At 40.1% G+C, this 18,567-nt stretch overlaps 1 protein-coding gene across 1 annotated transcript in view; it reads left to right on the top strand.

Moving 5' to 3' along the window:
- Positions 1–7,833, top strand: part of LOC119478426 (matrix metalloproteinase-17-like) — a 98,889-nt gene extending 91,056 nt beyond the window's left edge. Inside the window, exon 10 of the mRNA XM_037753153.1 lies at positions 6,510–7,833. Coding sequence (XP_037609081.1) covers positions 6,510–6,835 — 326 coding nt within the window. The 3' untranslated portion in view covers positions 6,836–7,833. The remainder of the gene's footprint in view (positions 1–6,509) is intronic.
- Positions 7,834–18,567: the final 10,734 nt, after the last annotated feature.

The raw sequence follows: 18,567 nt of genomic DNA, 5'->3' as shown, positions 1-18,567 counted from the left end.
TTACCTCCCTGCAGCCATCAACCTCCTATCAACCATGCAAATATGCAAATGGTGACGGATTTGAGCAATTCACACTAGTAACATCTGTATTTTATGTTTGTTATTAGTTTAGTTGTACTTTTCTTCTTGGCAGGTTGAGTATGCAATATGTGTTTGCTCCTATTTTGCCGCACTTCTTATGTCAGTGTTGAATTGTGTAACCATACCGCGACTGAGCGAATTAATCATTTAATTGTGCACTCAATGAAGCATGAATTACCCATGCAGAAATGTATTTGCCAGATCTAAAAGCTGTACGAATCAATATTTCATATCAACAATGGATCAAATGTCAACTTGTAACATGAAAAGTGTCACTCTGTTTGTTAGTGACTAACACAGAGAATATATCATCAGATCCTGCAGTTCCCCATCCACTCTGCTGTATGTAGCATTTTAGCATATTTTAGCACGCTGTTTTGGTTTCACAACTTTACTGTTTGATTCACACTCACAGCTCTCACCAAGCTCATTTTCGGACACAGCAGGCAACTGTTTTTCAGTGTAAAAAGCTCTACACAAATTCACTACACTACCTGCCTAGCACCAGATGACAGACAGACACAGTTAGCTGGTGAACATAGTGGAGCATTTAGCTGCTACAGATGTAGATGTTTCTTTCAGGAGTTTGTGGAGAGTTGCTGGATGTGTAAATACATGTTGTGAGCCATACAATACTCCCAAAACCAATCACATTACAAATGTGCATTCACAGCCACCGATTTAATCATGCAACTCAATAATGTGATCCTTTGTGTATTGCACACAAAAATGAAAATGATCATTAGAGTACAGGCACTAACATATGACAGTATACTCAAACCACTGTTTTCCTCCTCCCTATGCTGAACCTCAGCTTTGGTATTTCTCGACAAAGGTGTGTCTGCTCCTTTGCAGCTCCGCTGGGAATGACAGGTGTTTTATCAGGCTCCCAAAGTTGTCTCTGCTTATCTCCCCCTTTCAGCCTGAGCTGTTTGTTAAACTTAAATGTGCGAGAACTGTCGTCACTCAGACTGCAGCCGGCAGTATCTGAGCTGATTGTGGCTCTCGGTGACCACAGCAAAGACTTCTTTCTTTCTGAGAGTGTCTCCGTGAACTGCCGCAAATTGCCTCATGGCTTTTTATGACATAATGGTCAACCACTGACCCAGCAAGTAACTGTACCTTGAAAAACCCCGTCACCGATGACCTTTCACACATAAATCAGCCAATTATGATCTTAGATCAATCAGTTTAGCTCCATAAAGTTCACTTTAAGTGTTCCAAAGCACTTGCATACGCAGCATGAAGACTATTAATGTTATTTGGGTTTTGTGATCCACTATTTGACCCACTGGAAGCAATACATGTGCAGTAATGTTACTGATTTAGATGGATGTTTGTATCTGTGTCACACAAACAGAGTGGCTCAGCAGGATATTAAAGAGGACCTATTATGCTAATTTTCAGGTGCATACTTGTATTTTGGGTTTCTACTAGAACATGTTTACATGCTTTAATGTTAAAAAAAAAACGCTTTATTTTTCTCATACCGGCTGTGCTGCAGCACCTCGTTTCACCCTCTGTCTGAAACGCTCTGTTTGAGCTCCTGTCCCCCCCAGCCGCCCAGTCTGCTCTGATTGGTCAGCTGGCCCACTCTGTTGTGATTGGTCAACCGAACCAAACTCTACGGACTACGCTCCAGCTCCGCTCTAACTAGCTTTGTTTGAGGGCGTGCCAAACTAGCCGCTAGGCAGGTATTATGCAAATGTATAACTTGGTGACATCACCACGTTACGGAAGAAAAGGCGGGACTTCAAGCAAGGCGTTTCAGGCAGTTCAGGAGCAGTGGACTTTGGGCTGTGCAGACCTTTTACATTCACAAAAAAAAACTGTATAACACTTTAAAGGAGAGGGAAAAAGCACAAAAGCATAATTGGTCCTCTTTAATATCAGGTCTCAGAGCTATGACTCAATGTTTTACCTGCCTTTGTGGAATGTTTCTGATTAACAAGCTGAGGTGGTTGGAAGGAAGTAGTTCAGTCTAGTACAAGTAACATCCATAGAATATTCCTGAATGTCAATATAATGATAATAGGAACAATCAAAGTAGCAGAATTAGTACTGAACATTGCCTCGTAAAAAAATATGTTTACCTCACATTTATGTCTTTTGTAATTTCCTTCCATGTACAAATAATGTCCAACTCGTCAATATGAATTGGACCGATCGTTAAAGAAAGCCCAAGGTGATATTCACACGCAACAATTTAAATTAACAACTGATACACCAATTAAACGTATTAGCTCAAATGCATATTTATATTATTCGATTAGTGTGTGTGTCGATGCGTGCGTGTTCCTCCGTTCCTATCTCTCTCCTTCACCTCCCTTTTAAAACCTCCTCCTAACCTTCTCTTTACACCTCTTCGTTCTCTGTCTATGGCTTTATAGGAGGAGGTGTGGTAATGTGGTCATTATCGGAGCATGTCGCACCTGAATCTGCCATGTCAGTAATCTTTACAGACTATGTGCATCTGTGCCTGTAAAACATCTTGGTGTTTTACCTCCTATAAAATGTCTATAGTGGCTTCTATAAAACCCAAGCATATAGGCCCTACGCGTGACAGTGAAAATCTGCGTGTGTGTGTGAGCTCACAGCTGGCCCTGTGTAATTATGTGTGGCGTTAGCGTGACACGGCCCATTATGAAGAGTGATTATTAGTGCGTGTTGACAAATTAATTGCAATATTAATAATTAAAAAAATAAAAATAAATGTGCCACTTACAACTACACTGTATAAACAGAACTTTTTTTTTCTTTTTAAATGTATTTTGACAGTGTGTATGACACGTACGTCTGCAGCCTATACACTTGAAACACTAATTAATTAAACTCACTGAGATTTACACTTCTTGGCTAAATATAGGTAGGAACTGAGAGCCTGTTTCATAACTTGATTTAATCACTGTGCAGCATACATGTAGGAGGATAAAAGTATAATAGACTTAATGAGTCACAAAATATAAAGTTAATCAATGAGGCAGCTGTTATACTGTCAATCAAAGGCTTTAATTATATCAACCATAATGGACATATCCACACAAAAGACATATTCTTTCATTGCTTTGAGAATCCAAAAATACAAAAAATCATTCAGCTTCATCATATGGGTGTAAATTACATGTTCTGTATAAATCCAGTTTAACCCTGTCAGTCCCAGTAGGATGCCAGCGTTAGGTCCACTGTTTAAGTTAGACTTGCACATGAACCAACTGGTGTTATATGACACATCGTAGCCTTAAAGGAGAACCTCACAGGCGCAGTTTGCGTTGGTTCACGTCATGTAAACAAACCACGTACCTATCAGCTGCGCGGTCGAGATCAGACTAGAGACGTAACCACTTAAAAGATGGGGGTGAGTAGTACTTGCTACCTTCCAACGTTTGTAAAATTTTAACCAGAAAGCACACTTTTAATATTGAGGTATTTACTGGAAATGACTTACAATATAGCCAACAGCAAGTAAACTTTCAGGCGATCTCCTGGCAATCTCCCTCCAGCTATAGCTGTCATCGTATTTAGGTTGTTGTAGTGAAATGAGGAGGTATCGTACAGATAACTCCTCGTTTCAACTTCATAAATCAGCCGTTCCTCGTCCTTGTTGACAACGGACAGGTAGGACATTCCAATAGAAAACAATACAATCAAATGGATTTTATCGTTGACGTCACATCCAGTTAGGACTCGGTGTTCCTCACTGTGTTGTACACATCACATTCCCTCTAGATTTTGTTTTGTGAACCCCCAACCTTAAAGTTCAAACTGCACCTATGGATGAACTATGCCCATTTTCAAAATTCATACATGTTATTCCTATGGTCTAAGACAGTCCAGAAAATATTAGTAAACATGAACAACTCTCTCCCAAATCCCAAAATTAGCATGTTAAAACTCAAACTGTTCTGTGTGGTGTGGAACTGCTCCATAGACAATGAATGGGGAGAGATGTTCTAGATCAGGGGTTCTCAACCTTTTGCAACTGAAGGCACACTTGTGATTGTCAAAACATTTCCGAGGCACACCTTCCGTGTTGACAGAGAGGGATATTGGTTCTATATTGGTGCCGCGGCACACTGGTTGAGAACCCCTGTTCTAGATGACACTGAGAGCACCCAGGGGGACGTTCTGAGTATATTGGAACATTTTCTGTTTCACAACTGAAACAATACAATAGAATAAAGCTCATGTGGGTATAAAAATGAAAACAAACGTTCTGTGGGTCCACAAAATCAGCCTCCCATTCATTGTCTATGGAGCAGCTCCAGACTTTATACCCTATGACATCACAAGTTTGAGACTTACTTCTCTGGTTTCTGGCTTTTTAGAGAGAGAGAGAGAGTAGCTCATGTTCACAAATATTGATTGAACTTTTATAGGACATGGAAATAACATATTGGAATTCTTAATTTAGGTGGTGCTCCACCTGTAAGAGCAAAATGAGCCCTATCGTGCGTGGTTGTAACCACTCTTTGCATGGTGTTATGGCATTCCAAGCAACATGTGGTTGTTTCCCATTCTCCCTAATAAGGGAAGAGGATGTAAAGTTCACTAGTTACTGAGGTTATTAGACTGGTTATAGTAATAAGAGACTTTGAGAGGTACATATATAGAAAAATGTGCCTGAGACTCAAAAAGAGATATGTTGTGATATAAATCTAAGTTTAAGGGGTACTGTAATAACTCCATTTTATAACTGAACAGTCTCAGAGATAATATCGTAAATTATGGTAATTCTGTCTAAGAAAATTACACTTTAAAATTATTATATCTGCTTGGTTCAGGCATTTTCCTTTGACTAGACCAAGGGCCTTAGATCTGGAGTCGGTCCCCCGGTGCTGGAGAAAGGTCGCCGGCTGTTCCTGAGCAATTACAATAGGTCAGATGCTGAGGACATATTGCCTTCCCACAGGGATTAATAATGTTTGCTTTAACTGGCATTGTTTTGGCAGCCTCTATCGAGCAAATCCCCCCCATTAAGGAATGCCTCCACCAGTTGGCTATACAGATTAGGCTTTGATAAAGCACTTGTAGAGGTTCAAAACTGGCACACAAACAACTAATTAGCAGCAGGTACTCCATCCTTATTTCAGGCTACACTCTCAATGGGAGCAAGCAACGTCACCTCTTTTCCCCCCCCCCGCAGCAACTCCCAGCTGAAGCTCTTTTCCCTGTTAGGTGTTTATAGAGGTCTGTGTTGTGTCTGAGCTTTTGCCAGCTACAGAGGTCCTGCTCCAAGCTCTTTGATGTGTGTGTGGGTACAGGCCAAAAGCAAAAGAGGGGACAACCCTGACAAAATCCCCAATTATATGGAAAGACACATAAAAAATGCATGTATGTATATTTATATATATATATATACAAGCAAATTCACATATACACACACCTTTGGGCCAGGGAACTGGAGCCACATCAAAGCCGTTATCTGCCTTTAGGCTGCTACCACACGCCTAGGATATAGAGAGAACAGTGAGATAGAGGGGGGAGGAGGAGGAGAGAAAAATGAAGACGTGATGACGACTCATGGTGAACGGTGAGTGATAAGAGTGGTACGGAAAGGCCACGATTGAGGTTTATGGGGTGGATAAGAAAATGCTGAAAGGAGGAGAGAAATGTTATGATGAGAACAATGCTGGAGGGGAACCAAACTTATAGGAAGAAGAAGCAGCAAAAGAACATTCATATTGTTAAGTTATGCATTTGTCCTTCTCAATAGCCCTGCTAATATTTGTTTTCTGTATTTTAAAGAGGACCTATTGTGCTCATTTTTAGATGCATAGTTGTATTTTAGGTTTCTACTACAACATGTTTACCAGCTTTAATGTTAAAAAAACGCTTTATTTTTCTCATAGCGGCTGTGCTGCAGCACCACTTTTCACCCTCTGTCTGAAACACTCTGTTTAAGCTCCTGCCCCCGACCCTCCTCCCGTAAAGCCCAGTCTGCTCTGATTGGTCAGCTGGTCCACTCTGTTGTGATTGGTCAACCGAACCAAACTCTTCAGACTCCGCTCCAGCTGCGTTCTAACTAGCTTTGTTTCAGGACGTGCCAAACTAGCCGCTAGGCAGGTATTATGTAAATGTGTTACTTGATGACATCACCACGTTACAGAAGAAAAGGCAGTACTTCAAGCAAGGTGTTTCAGGCAGTTCAGGAGCAGTGTTTCTGTGGGGGAGAGTAACTCCCTTTGGCCTAGAATTTTTTTTTTTTTTTTTAACTTTGCAGACCGTTTACATGCATAAAAAAAACTATATAGCACACTAAAGGAAAGGGGAAAAGGCACAAAAGGTCCTCTTTAATACTTAATTTGAATCCTTGTGTGCGAAGTTGTTCACTTCTAGTGAAGTTTTATTCTATCCTGTGTTCTGTTCTGGTATTTCACTCTATTTCAAACTAATACCAACCCTCTCTCCCTCTCTCTCTCTCTTTGAAGGCTCGTCCTATTTCTTCAAGGGGAAGGACTACTGGCGAGTGCCGAGCAGCGACATGGAGGCGGAGGCCGGGTACCCCCGCCTCATCGCTAAAGACTGGCTGCTGTGCACCGAAATGCAGTCGGACTCTCCGGACACGGAGTCCAAAAGCACGGAGACGAGAGTCAACGTGCACCATCAACCGGACCACGCAGAGAACGGATACGAGGTGTGCTCCTGCACCTCGGACACCGCCTCGCCTTTAGGCGCCCGCCCCTCCCCGTCACCCCTGTGGCTGCTGCCACCTCTCTGGACGCTCTCGCTAGCCCTCCGCTCTGAACTGCTATGATGCCAAAGCACGGGACAAAGTTCTCAAGTCGGGTGCAAGAAAGAGACGCTTTGGTGGAGGGCCAGTGGACACTTAATACAAACTGGAACATTTTGTTCATATAAATATCAATTGGTATGTTTTTGCTATTATTTTCGCTGTTATTTATTTCACATGCCATTTGATGGTCATCTAAAGCGCCTTGCAGTATGGGTAGTACATACAGTTGTCATATAATCATACTAGGGTATATCTAGTGGGCATCAATCCACTTGACAATGACATTGCTAGTACCGTGCTTAACACATTGAGTTTCACAGAACCATAAGTTCTATCTCTTAGTTTCTTCTCGAATGGTTAAAGTATCTCATCTTTGCAACGAAGCTAATCGAGTGTTCAGAAATATGTTCACGTGAAATACAACAGTACTCCAACAGCACCCATAATAATTACTTTTTTCATGTAGAATAAGTTTACAACAATAATGAATGGCATCCAGGAATGTAGATTTCTAGCAGCTGAATGGTATCCTGAGATGTTAATAGTTGGACAGGTGAATTGATTTAAAGGTATATTTGTATCTTATAAGGAATAGTTTGACAATTTGGGAAATTAAATTGGCTTATTCTCTGTCTGGCCAAGAGAAATATTAAGCTACAGCGGCAAACCAGTTTCCCTGTTTCCAGTCTTAATGCTAAGCTAAGCTAACTAGGCCCTGGCTGTAGCCTTTTAGTTACCTCACATACATGAGAATGATATCCAGATATTCAGATACAGATATTAGATGGTCTTCTCATCTAACTCTCAGCCACAAAGCAAAAAAAAAATGTGTGATTCCCAAGATGTCGAACTATTGCTTTAAAGGTAAAATGTGTAGGATTTGGCGACATGTAGTGGTGTGGTTGCAAATTGCAACCAACTGAGTACCCCTCCGCTCGCTCTTTCCTTTCCAAGACTGAGGTAACGTGAGCTGTCGAGTGCAAAAGCGTGGTAATGCCGTTCGCCTCGCTTAGAGGCCATCCTTAACCATGATAACACTACTTTATGAGCAACGGAAGTCAGACGACAGTTGGCGGTACCTCGGTTTTGCACTCTGCGGCTCATGTTACCACAGTTTCAAAGGCGTGTCGGAGAACTACGGTGGCCTTCAGGTAACGTAAAAACGCAAAAAGCTCTCTCTAAAGCCAGTGTTTGGTTTGTCCGTTCCATGTAGAAACATGACGGAGCAACATGGCGGACACCGTGAAGAGGACCCGCTCCCCCATGTAGATATGAAGGGCTCATTCTAAGCTAACGAAAACACAACGATTCTTAGTTTTTCAGGTGATTATACACTATCGGAAACATCCCCCAGAATGTTACACACACTCTTCCTTTAAATAGTGCCTGGCAAGTTAGAGCTTCCTGCCAGGCTGCTCGCTGACAGGTGACTGACACGCCGGCATGTATCTAGGCAGACAGGTGAAAAGTACCCTGGAATGTAGTGGAGATAGATAGTTAGGTTTACAGATGAATGGCCCCCATGGGATGCTGACAGGAAGACAAATAAATGGCATGCTGGGATGTAGACAGGTAGATGAATGGCACCCAGGGCTGTAAACAGGTAGACGGGTGAACACCATGAAGAAAAGGGCACCCTGTGCTGCGGGAAGTAGGACAAATGAAGACTTCCTGTAAGGCAGAAAGTTAAAATCTAGTTCCTCAGTGTTGCTTAACGCCATTATCCTAGCTTATCCTGTACTCCCACGCTCTTTGAGGATCTGCTGCTCATTTAATCTCCCAACCCTGGTACAGAAAGCATTCCCTGCCATTATCAGAGGCATTATTGTATTTTTGGTAATAAATAATGACAGATTGTGATTCCATAATTGCTTTTGATCAGATTATACTTCACAGAGCCTTTTTTTCCCTCACCGCTGGACGCCATCCGGTGACGTCGTCATCACATCTGGATTTATTCTCGCCGATATATTTACCTACAAATTTAAATATATAGACACAGATATATTTGAGTTGAGATGTTCCACGGTTACTTCAAAAACCAAGCGGACGGTGTATATTTCAAGGTGTGTTTTCTAATGTAAAATATTTTTGTAGAAAAATAAAAGTATATGAATGGCTAAGCGTTGTCACATTGAATTTGTAAGGAGTATTTTGCGGGCTGCGTGGGAGTGAGTGTGTAATTATTTAGCGTCATTGAAAAGGAGCCCGGCCTTGAAGGCAGATGAAGGTATAACATGACAGCTTGCAGACGCCGACTGGGAGCTCTGCTCTCCGTCTCTCTGATGTTTTCCTCTTGTAACGGTCATTGCTGTTCATCGGGAATGCAAACCGCATCATGTCAATCACACACTCGCTCACTCTAAGTGGCTTTATGAGCAGATGGGATTATACTGTATATACCCGCACTTTTTTCAGGAGAGTACATCAGAGAAGTAATGCCACCTGATTTGAAAAAAAAGATATTCAAAAGCTCAGATACTGCTTAGTTGGAGATCAAAGTGAGCTGTAGGGGGTAAACAACTGTGCTCGGGAACATTGCGTACCACAAGAACTCCATGTCAGTCACAGACTTTTAAAATGAAAGCAATTATATTAACCAAGAGGCTACAAATGACCTCTATACAAGAGTGCACACAAACCAAACTTCAAACTGTTTTGAGGTAAAATAAGTTTAAAAAAGCGTCAACCATTATTTCTGTTGTAACAACCCTCTGGCTTGATTGTTCATTATTCTGTTTACAATTATGTTTTCCATTCTGCATCCCGAGATTACATGCACACAAACACATTGTGTTGTAATAGGTTGCAGTGCCGTTGTGCTTTTCAATATACTTCTCTAGAATTCTCGTAATTTATTATCATGTTAGTTTAAAACGAATCCATTGTTATTCTCCCCGCGTCTCCCTTTTGTCACGCCTTGCAGGCCGAGGGTGTGACACCACTAAGAGCAGCGATTTCTCTTCCCTCGTCTTGACACACTCGAGTGGGGTTAATTAACTGGTGTGGCTCGGCGGCCACCGGGAGATCACCTGCTCTCCGGGGGTGAATGCAGCGCGACGGGTCATTTTTCAGCAGTTTGTCCAACTGATCCTTATTTGAGCTGCTAACCCAATTGTGTGAATTATTTGCAGGTATTTATATACAAATTGTATTTTTTTAATAGAACTATTCAATTTAAAGTTACTGCTTTTTCAAGAACCTCTTTTTATTTTTATCAGCAGTTCCACATTTCACTGAATTTAATTAATACATCACAGCCTGACTTGGTCTTTAATGGCACTGCTGTCTAACAACTGTGTGAAACATTTCCAGCCGGGCAGGTTTGCATCATTAAAATTAAGACTTCTCTGTCTCCTGAGGCCCTGAACTGTGACTGTTTTGTGGTTTGGGGGCCTACAGCAAAATCCCAACTGATTAAAGTAGAGATGCACACACAAAATATACAAATACTATTATATATTAGGCTTTTTTACTTTTATCCTATAAGAAATTGATGAAAAATGAGCCATAATCATCACGTTATGCAATGAACATCTGGGTGGAACTTTCGATGAAACCACTGCCACAGCTCTGATGATGAGGTTTGTGTTTTAGCAGAACAATATACTAACGATGAACAGGCAAACAAAAACTTGGACTGCTGTGGTTAGTAAATACCTGCAGTAGATTATTCTTTTAATTACAAAATAATTGACCGCAAACACGAGGAAAGGTTTCTACAACAACAACAATTTACATCAGATGTCTGTGGCCTTTTAAAGAGACAGTGTGTAGGATTTGGCAGCATCTAGTGTTGTGGTTGCAGATTGCAACCAACTGGGTACCCCTTCACTCATTTCTCCCTTTCCAAGACTGCAGTAAGGTGAGCCACCGAATGCAAAACTGCATTAACGCTCAGAGGCTATACTTACTATAAGAACACTACTTTAGGAGCAACGGAAGTCAGACGATGGCTGGCGGTGCCACGGTTTTGCACTCTGCGGCTCACGTTACCTCAGTTTCACAAGTGTGTCGGAGAACTACAGTGGCCTTCAGGTAACGTAAAAACGCAAAAAGGCTCTCTCTAGAGCCAGTGTTTGGTTTGTCGGTTCTGGGCTACTGTAGAAACATGGCGGAGCAACACGGTGGACTCCGTGAAGAGGACCCGCCTCCCTATGTAGATATGAAGGACTCATTCTAAGCTAACGAAAACACAACGATTCTTAGTTTTTGAAAACATAGTTATGAATATTCCGTTTTTGCCAATAGATCCAGCAAAATGTTACACACTGTTCCTTTAACAGACAGATGCCAACCTCACAAACTCACCACAATACCACAGTACCACATGAAATACAATGCCAACAGCCTGTGAAGAAGAGCTGACGGGTAGTCCTTTGTTAAACAGTGTTTCTATGTAATTGTGTGTGTCCATGCACCAAAAGTTCCCACAGTCACCACGCTGTGGAGAAGTGATGCTGTCAACCAGCCCGTCTCCGAGTTGACGCATGGCAGTGAGGTTGAGGGGAGGGTCCGCAGAAGGAGCCGGTTCAAGCTTGCATGGCGAGAGGATCATTTGGCAGACTTGTCAGACCGGGCTCTCTCTCTCTCTCTTTGGCAGCCCTCTGCCGTCACATTCCTCAAAAGGTCATATTGAATTCAACTCTTGCCCACACAAGCCGGGGAATTCAGCAGGAAGGAAGGGTGCACCCGATCGTTTCTGCTCAAACTGGTCAAAGTTTGAGCAGAAGCATCGCCTGCACTCTTGATGTCTGGTGGGACACAGTGACAGTGTTGGACACAGGAAGGTTCACCTTGACGGAAGATATATGGACTGCAAAAATAGACACAGGGTATAAGCAATGTACGAAGCTGAAATGTCATGAGGGTCCCCAAAGCACAAATACAAAATGTAAGTATGTGATGATTTCCTTCCAATTTTTGTCTTTCGAAATGTCAGTAAATTCATCATTATTCTGCTACAGTAACTCTGAAGAGTAGAGTGGATACTCAGGTTGATGTTATTATGACACAAAGGCAAAGTGAGCAACAGAATTTTAAAAAGAGCGAAATACAGTGCAGAGACTCTCCTGATCTCGCTGGATTGTCTGTCTGGCCTTTCTCTGGTGAATAGACCGACACATTTTTATCAGGTGACGACTGTGAAAAGGCCCCGAGGCCCTTAATCCGGTTGAGATAAAAACACATGACTTTCTAAAGCCTACTGTTCTCATTTATTATCCAACAGGTAACAAGTTGAACGTGACTCATTAAAGCATTCCGAACAAACAAGGATGTGCTGCTTTGCATGTTAACAACTTCGAGATGTGCAAGCATGTGAATAGTATCCACAGTTCGGGGTTATAATAATCTTAAAGGGAGAGTGTGTAGCATTAAGGGCTGAAATGGAAAATAATATTAAGACGTATGTTTTCTTTAGTGTATGGTGGATGGGTCCAACAAACACAGGACTTTCAACCAGGAGGCTGGTGTTTTTTAGTGACGTTTGTGACGTGTTTTATGTACTCATGATACGTTGTTTCCATTCGTATTGTACTTATTTTAAGCCCAACCATGACATTTTTCCGAAACCTAACTAAGTGGTTTTGTTGCCTAAAACTAATTCAGTGGTTTTGTTGCCTAAACTTAACTGCGGACCATACAGTCATCTTGTTGCGTGGCGTACAAAATGACATGCAAAAGTTGCTAAAATGCATCCACCTGACACGCGGAATGTCCTTGTAATGTAGAAGTATTTCTAAAAACGTATGAATGAAAAGACCGAGTCACTTAATAGCTTCATAGTCATTGAAAATACTTAAGGGTTGACAAGAATGATCAGCAGTTTTGAAAGCGTTTCATAGGGTGTTCCTTCATTCGGCTCCTGCAATATGTTACTGAGCTATAATGTGACACCGCTGTCAGTCAACACTGATGCGTGTGTCAATACTGATACATGTGTTTCCAGTGGGAGCTACTTGACGTTTTTAGAAAAGCTTTACGTTCAGTCTATGAATACCAAAGTCTCCCCTGAGTCCAAGGAGCCCTCAGTTGTAATAGGGTGTATTGAATTTCCCTCAGCTTCTCAGTTTAATTATCTGGCATGACCTATTGGCGGGGATCACACGCTTGAGCATAGCAATGCAGTGTGCAGACAAAACTATTATGCTGATCAAGTCTTAAAAGTTCATTTCGGCGCGGAGATGGGTTTGAAAAAGCGGTGACCTTCATGGCAAGACATGTAGCTATCCATCTACGTGAAGAAGTTGGCCACCGTTCAGCTGTGCAACTCCCTCACCAAATGGGTAGTATATGGCTTGATGTTAGGCTGGACAGATGAGCAGGGCACAGAGCCATAACACTTGATATTAGCTAAGTGGGAAGGAGTGGCCTTGGAGGAGGCAGCTGCCCTCTGGCCTTCGGTCAAGTAGATTAAGTTCTTCATAGTAAAACGAGATTACAAATACACAAGGCATGTAGTTGAAAGTGGTTTACAATAAGGACAAACAAGCAAATTTGGCTATAAAGAAAACAATATGTATACAAAAGAACATGTTTTGCACATTAAAGCGAGGGTAGGCTGAATATGTTTGGTGTCATTGGGCAAAAAATCCATAATAATCTTTCAGCGTATTGTAATTCTTCTGCGCCTCCTCATGGCCAATTAAAGGTAATTTCAGAGAGAGAGAGCGTTCCTATTGGCTGTCCATTCAACGGAGGCCTAAATGGCTGACCTCACCTTGTGGGGACCATGTTTTTAAGATGAGTCCCCGTAATGTCTCCATGTGATAATGTCCCCACAAAGCATGTACACAAACACACACACACACAAGGTACCCTTCATTCATTTTATTTCAGATACGGAATAAATTGATATACTGCAACAAAATATATAATTAAATAGTCTAATAAAGCAAACATTATAACATTACTTTGTAAGCTTATGTGCTTTCCATATGAATAGATGTCCTTGAGTGATCATTAGCACGGTTAAACACGGCTAAAATGCATAACACAGTGTGCCCTGATAAAAACAGGTCATTGTGCCCTTGCATGGACGTGATGAATTGTGATAGGTATATGTGTGCGCGTGAGTAGTAACTGTGGATGTGTTAGTGTGCATGAATGTCTAATTATACGACAGCGCATTGCTGCCACACCAGAAAAAAACTGATCAGTATCACATTATAACAAGATGTTTTTCAAGTTATAACAAAATATATTTTACATTATTGCAACATAAAAACTTATCATGTTATAGCAGGAAACTTTTCTTGTTTTTACAATATACTGTTTATTTTGTTATAACGTGACATTTTTCACGTTAAAAAATGATAACTTATTTTTATAAAATAAAATGTTTTACGTTATAACGTGATCATCACTTATATTGTTATAATGTTAAACATTGTGCGTTATAACTTAGTATATTGTCATTGTTCACGTTTTAACAATTTAAAGGATGATCACATTATAACATTTTATGTTCTAACAATAAGTTAACACGTTTTAATATGAAAAGTTATAACAAGATGAATATTGTTAAAACAAGAAAGGTTTCTTGTATGTTGTAATAACGTGAAAATATCGTTGTAACGTGAAAAACATCTTGTTATAACAGTAAGCTTATCATGTTATAACGTGATACTGATTTATTTATTTTTTTCTGGTAATGACAGATACAGAAGTTGGAGGTAATGTGTTATATATTGTGTGTTATGATGTTCCATTTAAACTGTAATTTAATAGACAACTTAAGTTTGTATACAGTGTGGTACAGGTATATTGGGACACTGCTAGCTATAGAGTCCTCTATATCTCTTCTCTAACTAGAGCGAGTACCTGTTGAAGGCCTTTGCACCAGCTGTCAACAGCAGAGACTTAATTTGGGCCAGGAAGAACCAATCAATCATTCTGAGTGAGCCACATTGCAGAGCTAAAATATTAAAAACCAGAGCAAACCCCTGCAGAGTGGACACCTGTGATGGTGGCTGGTGGACTGCTTACAGCAAAATACACCAACTGCCCAGTTTTGCCAAACTTTCTGACGCAGTGAAACACACTGAAGAGTAGTAGATTAAACTATAGCTGTCTGCTGTCAGCAGTGCGTCATCGTGCAGACCTGCACAGCACTCTGTGAATGTAGCCGGATTCTTGGCTCAGGAAAACCACTATGACTAATTCATGATAGCATGCACCAGTACTTGTTGGACAATGTACTGCACCAGTATTATACAGTAACTGGCTGCCATCTCACTTGATATCAGTGAAGATACAAGATTGAAGATCAGATTGCAAGCAAGAGTGGGATGTTTCAATGGGATCTTACTCGTCCTCCCGCTGAGTGTCAAAACATCTGAAAATTGGATTCCTAAAAAGTCTTCAGCCACTGTTCACAGGTAAACTTTATTTTATGATACTGTCAATGATTAAATGACATTTCCTAAGTGAATATTGTCATATGTTATTCCATGTTTAAGAAAAGTTAACATCCAAAATATTAAAATAATTAAATTAAATACTGACATAATGACTCGTTTCCATGACAATTTCCAACCAGTGCTTAAAAAGGGTGAACAATGTGATAACGATGCCATAGATGCCCTCTTTTGCAGTCCTCTACCGCCCTCCTCTGGTACTTCAGTATACAGAAAGTGTTTTAAATGCTTGTGTTTTACCTTCTGCACAGATTAACTGTCTTGTATTCATGTGTGTAAGAGGAATCTGTAAAGGCCATCAGGATTGAAATTTGTAAAATGACAATTTTGACACTAGGATGTGTTATTTACAGCTAAAGCTTCATAGTCCCTGCCATACACCCATCAGTTGAACTATATGAAACTCATGCTGGAATTTTGTGATATGAATTCATATCAACGTTTTTTTTTTTGCTATAGTTGTAATGTTAAATTATGAACACAATTATCATCTGCACTAAACTCTAAACAAACGTACTTCTCAAGGACACACTATGCTAATTAATTCAGCTGTATTTGTCAGAAATGCATCGACTCATTCAGCCAAATAGAAACAAATATACCTTACTGTACATTGGATTTAGCCTCTCTGAGAGACCCATTATGATTAGTTCTGCACTTATAGCAGGATTGAAGGACAGTGAAGCAGGTGGCCAGGTTTATATTACTGTAACATATACAGTGATATTGCAGGTATGAAATTAGAGATTAATTATGAACCAGTCTCTGCGATCGCTACTGCTATGCCTGTTCAAAACCAACTTACATTATGGATGACATCCTAAATGAGGAACTCTACTGGGCCAAGCTGAGGTAAGAAATCCATATAGTAGGTCAATGTGTCTATGATCAATACAAAGGGGAAGTAAAAGATTGGAATAAAGTAAAGCAGACGTCTTGACATTTCACACTTAGGGATTTACATCTTGGCCTTTACACAAATAAATAAAGAAACCTGTTTTACTGATGGCTAAGTCTGGCTTTTGTGAGTTTTTTCCATGATTGCAGCTGGTGTGTTTTTAACAGATTATAGTGATCCCATCATTTTGGCTACTTTAGACATGTCACCATTCTCCGTGTCGACCTCGATATCTTCCCCTTAGCAGCCTTCTTCTTCTCCTCCTCTGCCTTAATAATATAGGGCCTCTATTTTTCTCCCATCACTCAATGTTCACCCAGATGTCCTCCAGCCGTAAAAGAGCCCTTGGAAGGTTGCCTGCATGCTCAGAGGAATTAAAAGTTGATTAAATGGTCATTACGCAGATTACATAATGCTGGACACTGACACAAATTAGATATATTTCACAGCACATAATAATGTAAGTGTTGGTTACTATCCGTTGCATCTATTATCTACCATCCTTTCCTTTGCACTTAACCTTTATTTCCGTATGCAATCATATATAGAAGTCAACATACAAACATGACACTTCGATCAATCTTATTTGGATTCTGTTAGAGGCATCATAGACACCCAATTAACCTATAACCCATATGTTTAATGACTCTTCTTCATATACCCGCTGGGAAACTCTGGAGATTAAAGAAGATAGGGTCATTGGCAAATATGTATTAGTTTATCACTGTACCATCGTTATACATGCATTTATATATAATCACAGTCACATCTGTATAAATGGCTCCAGTGTATGATCGGTTGAAATGAGCCATCAGATTTTCCTATTTCTGTCATGATAGAAATAGATAGATGACATGATTAAAGGGTCATTTGGTTAATTGCATAATACTGCCAGTATGTTGCATTCTTTGAAATTCAATAGGTATCAGGGGCACAGTAGGCTAATCCCTTCGAGTCACATCATGAAAAACAAGCTGAACAAGTTCTGATTGCTTTAGTCTCTTATTTTTTTTCTCTGTCTGTTCTTTGTGTGCAACTGATTATTAAAGGACATGAGATGTGCATGCATACTAGTTTTCCATTCAAACTTCTTCGAGGTAGGACTGCTTGAATTATGACCATGCCTTTTCCCACATTTCATTGGTGATTATAATGAAGGGGAAATGTAAACAATAAATAAGAGAATTAATACAAGGGATGTGATAAAATTTTGAAGATGTTTACCAAGTTGCTGGTGTACGATTTATTAATTAAATAATAAAGAACAATTAGGTAAATTGATATCTATGTATTTATTTATTACATTTAGTTTTTACAAAGTTAGGAAAGCAATGTTTAAGTCAAGCATGATGTTGCCTTACACAAAAAAGAATGATCCCAGTCACTTTAGTTGATCTCCTTGTTCCATATTCGACCAGTCGACCATTTCAATCCTCTAATCTCGGCCTTTTATCCATCCCCCGCTCCAATTGCATAACAAAAGGTGATCTGGCCTTTTCTGTCTTGGCCCCAACCCTCTGGAATCACCTCCCCCAATCTATTAGAGCTGCTGAATCTCTGGACTGTTTTAAGCAGCTTCTAAAAACCCATCTCTATAGGCAAGCCTTTCTATAGGCCTCATCCACATGTGGGTTTGTTGGTTTTTGTTTGATCTGTTTCTCATTGTTTCTGTGTGTCATATTGTATTTTGTCCTTGTTTTTTCATTGTTTGATGTTTCATTTTGTGTGTGAAGCACTTTGTAACAGTGTGTTTTTGAAAGGTGCTATATAAATAAAGGTTTACTTACTTACGCACGCACGCACGCACGCACGCACGCACGCACAGAGCCATACAGCTTATTAATTAAACACTGGTATCGGATCGGTACTCGGCATCGACCGATACCCAAAGCTCAGGTATCGCTATTGGCATTGCGACTGAAAAAGTCAGATCTCTAGCTGCATCCCTAATTAATACAAAGATAAATAAATAAAGAAGCAAATTAAAACAGAAATATCAATTTATGTCACATTTTATCAATTAATTAATGGCTTTATTTTCAAGATTTCAAGATTTCAAGATGTTCATTGTCACGCCGGTTATACAGGTACAATGATGTGAAATGCTTTTGGCTGGGAAGCTCCATTAAAATAATAAGTTATATTACAATTATAAAAGGAAATATTTTGTACAAGGGCATATTAAGAACATATACATTAAGAACATATAGAGTACAGTATAAGATATATATTTTTGTGTGAGAAGGTGTCGTATGAATTATCTATTTAAAAGTCTGATGGCCTGGGGGAAAAAAACATATACATATATTTTTTTTTAATATTGTTTTTGCTACATTTTATTTATCGAGTTGTTTATTTATTTATTTTGGCAGCTTCCATCCTCCATACACACCACCAAAACTAGTTTTAAAGCCAAAACATTTATAACCGAGGAC

Source organism: Sebastes umbrosus, chromosome 19 (assembly GCF_015220745.1).
Source record: "Sebastes umbrosus isolate fSebUmb1 chromosome 19, fSebUmb1.pri, whole genome shotgun sequence".
Lineage (NCBI taxonomy): Eukaryota > Metazoa > Chordata > Actinopteri > Perciformes > Sebastidae > Sebastes > Sebastes umbrosus.
This window is presented reverse-complemented; position numbering and strand designations above follow the sequence as displayed.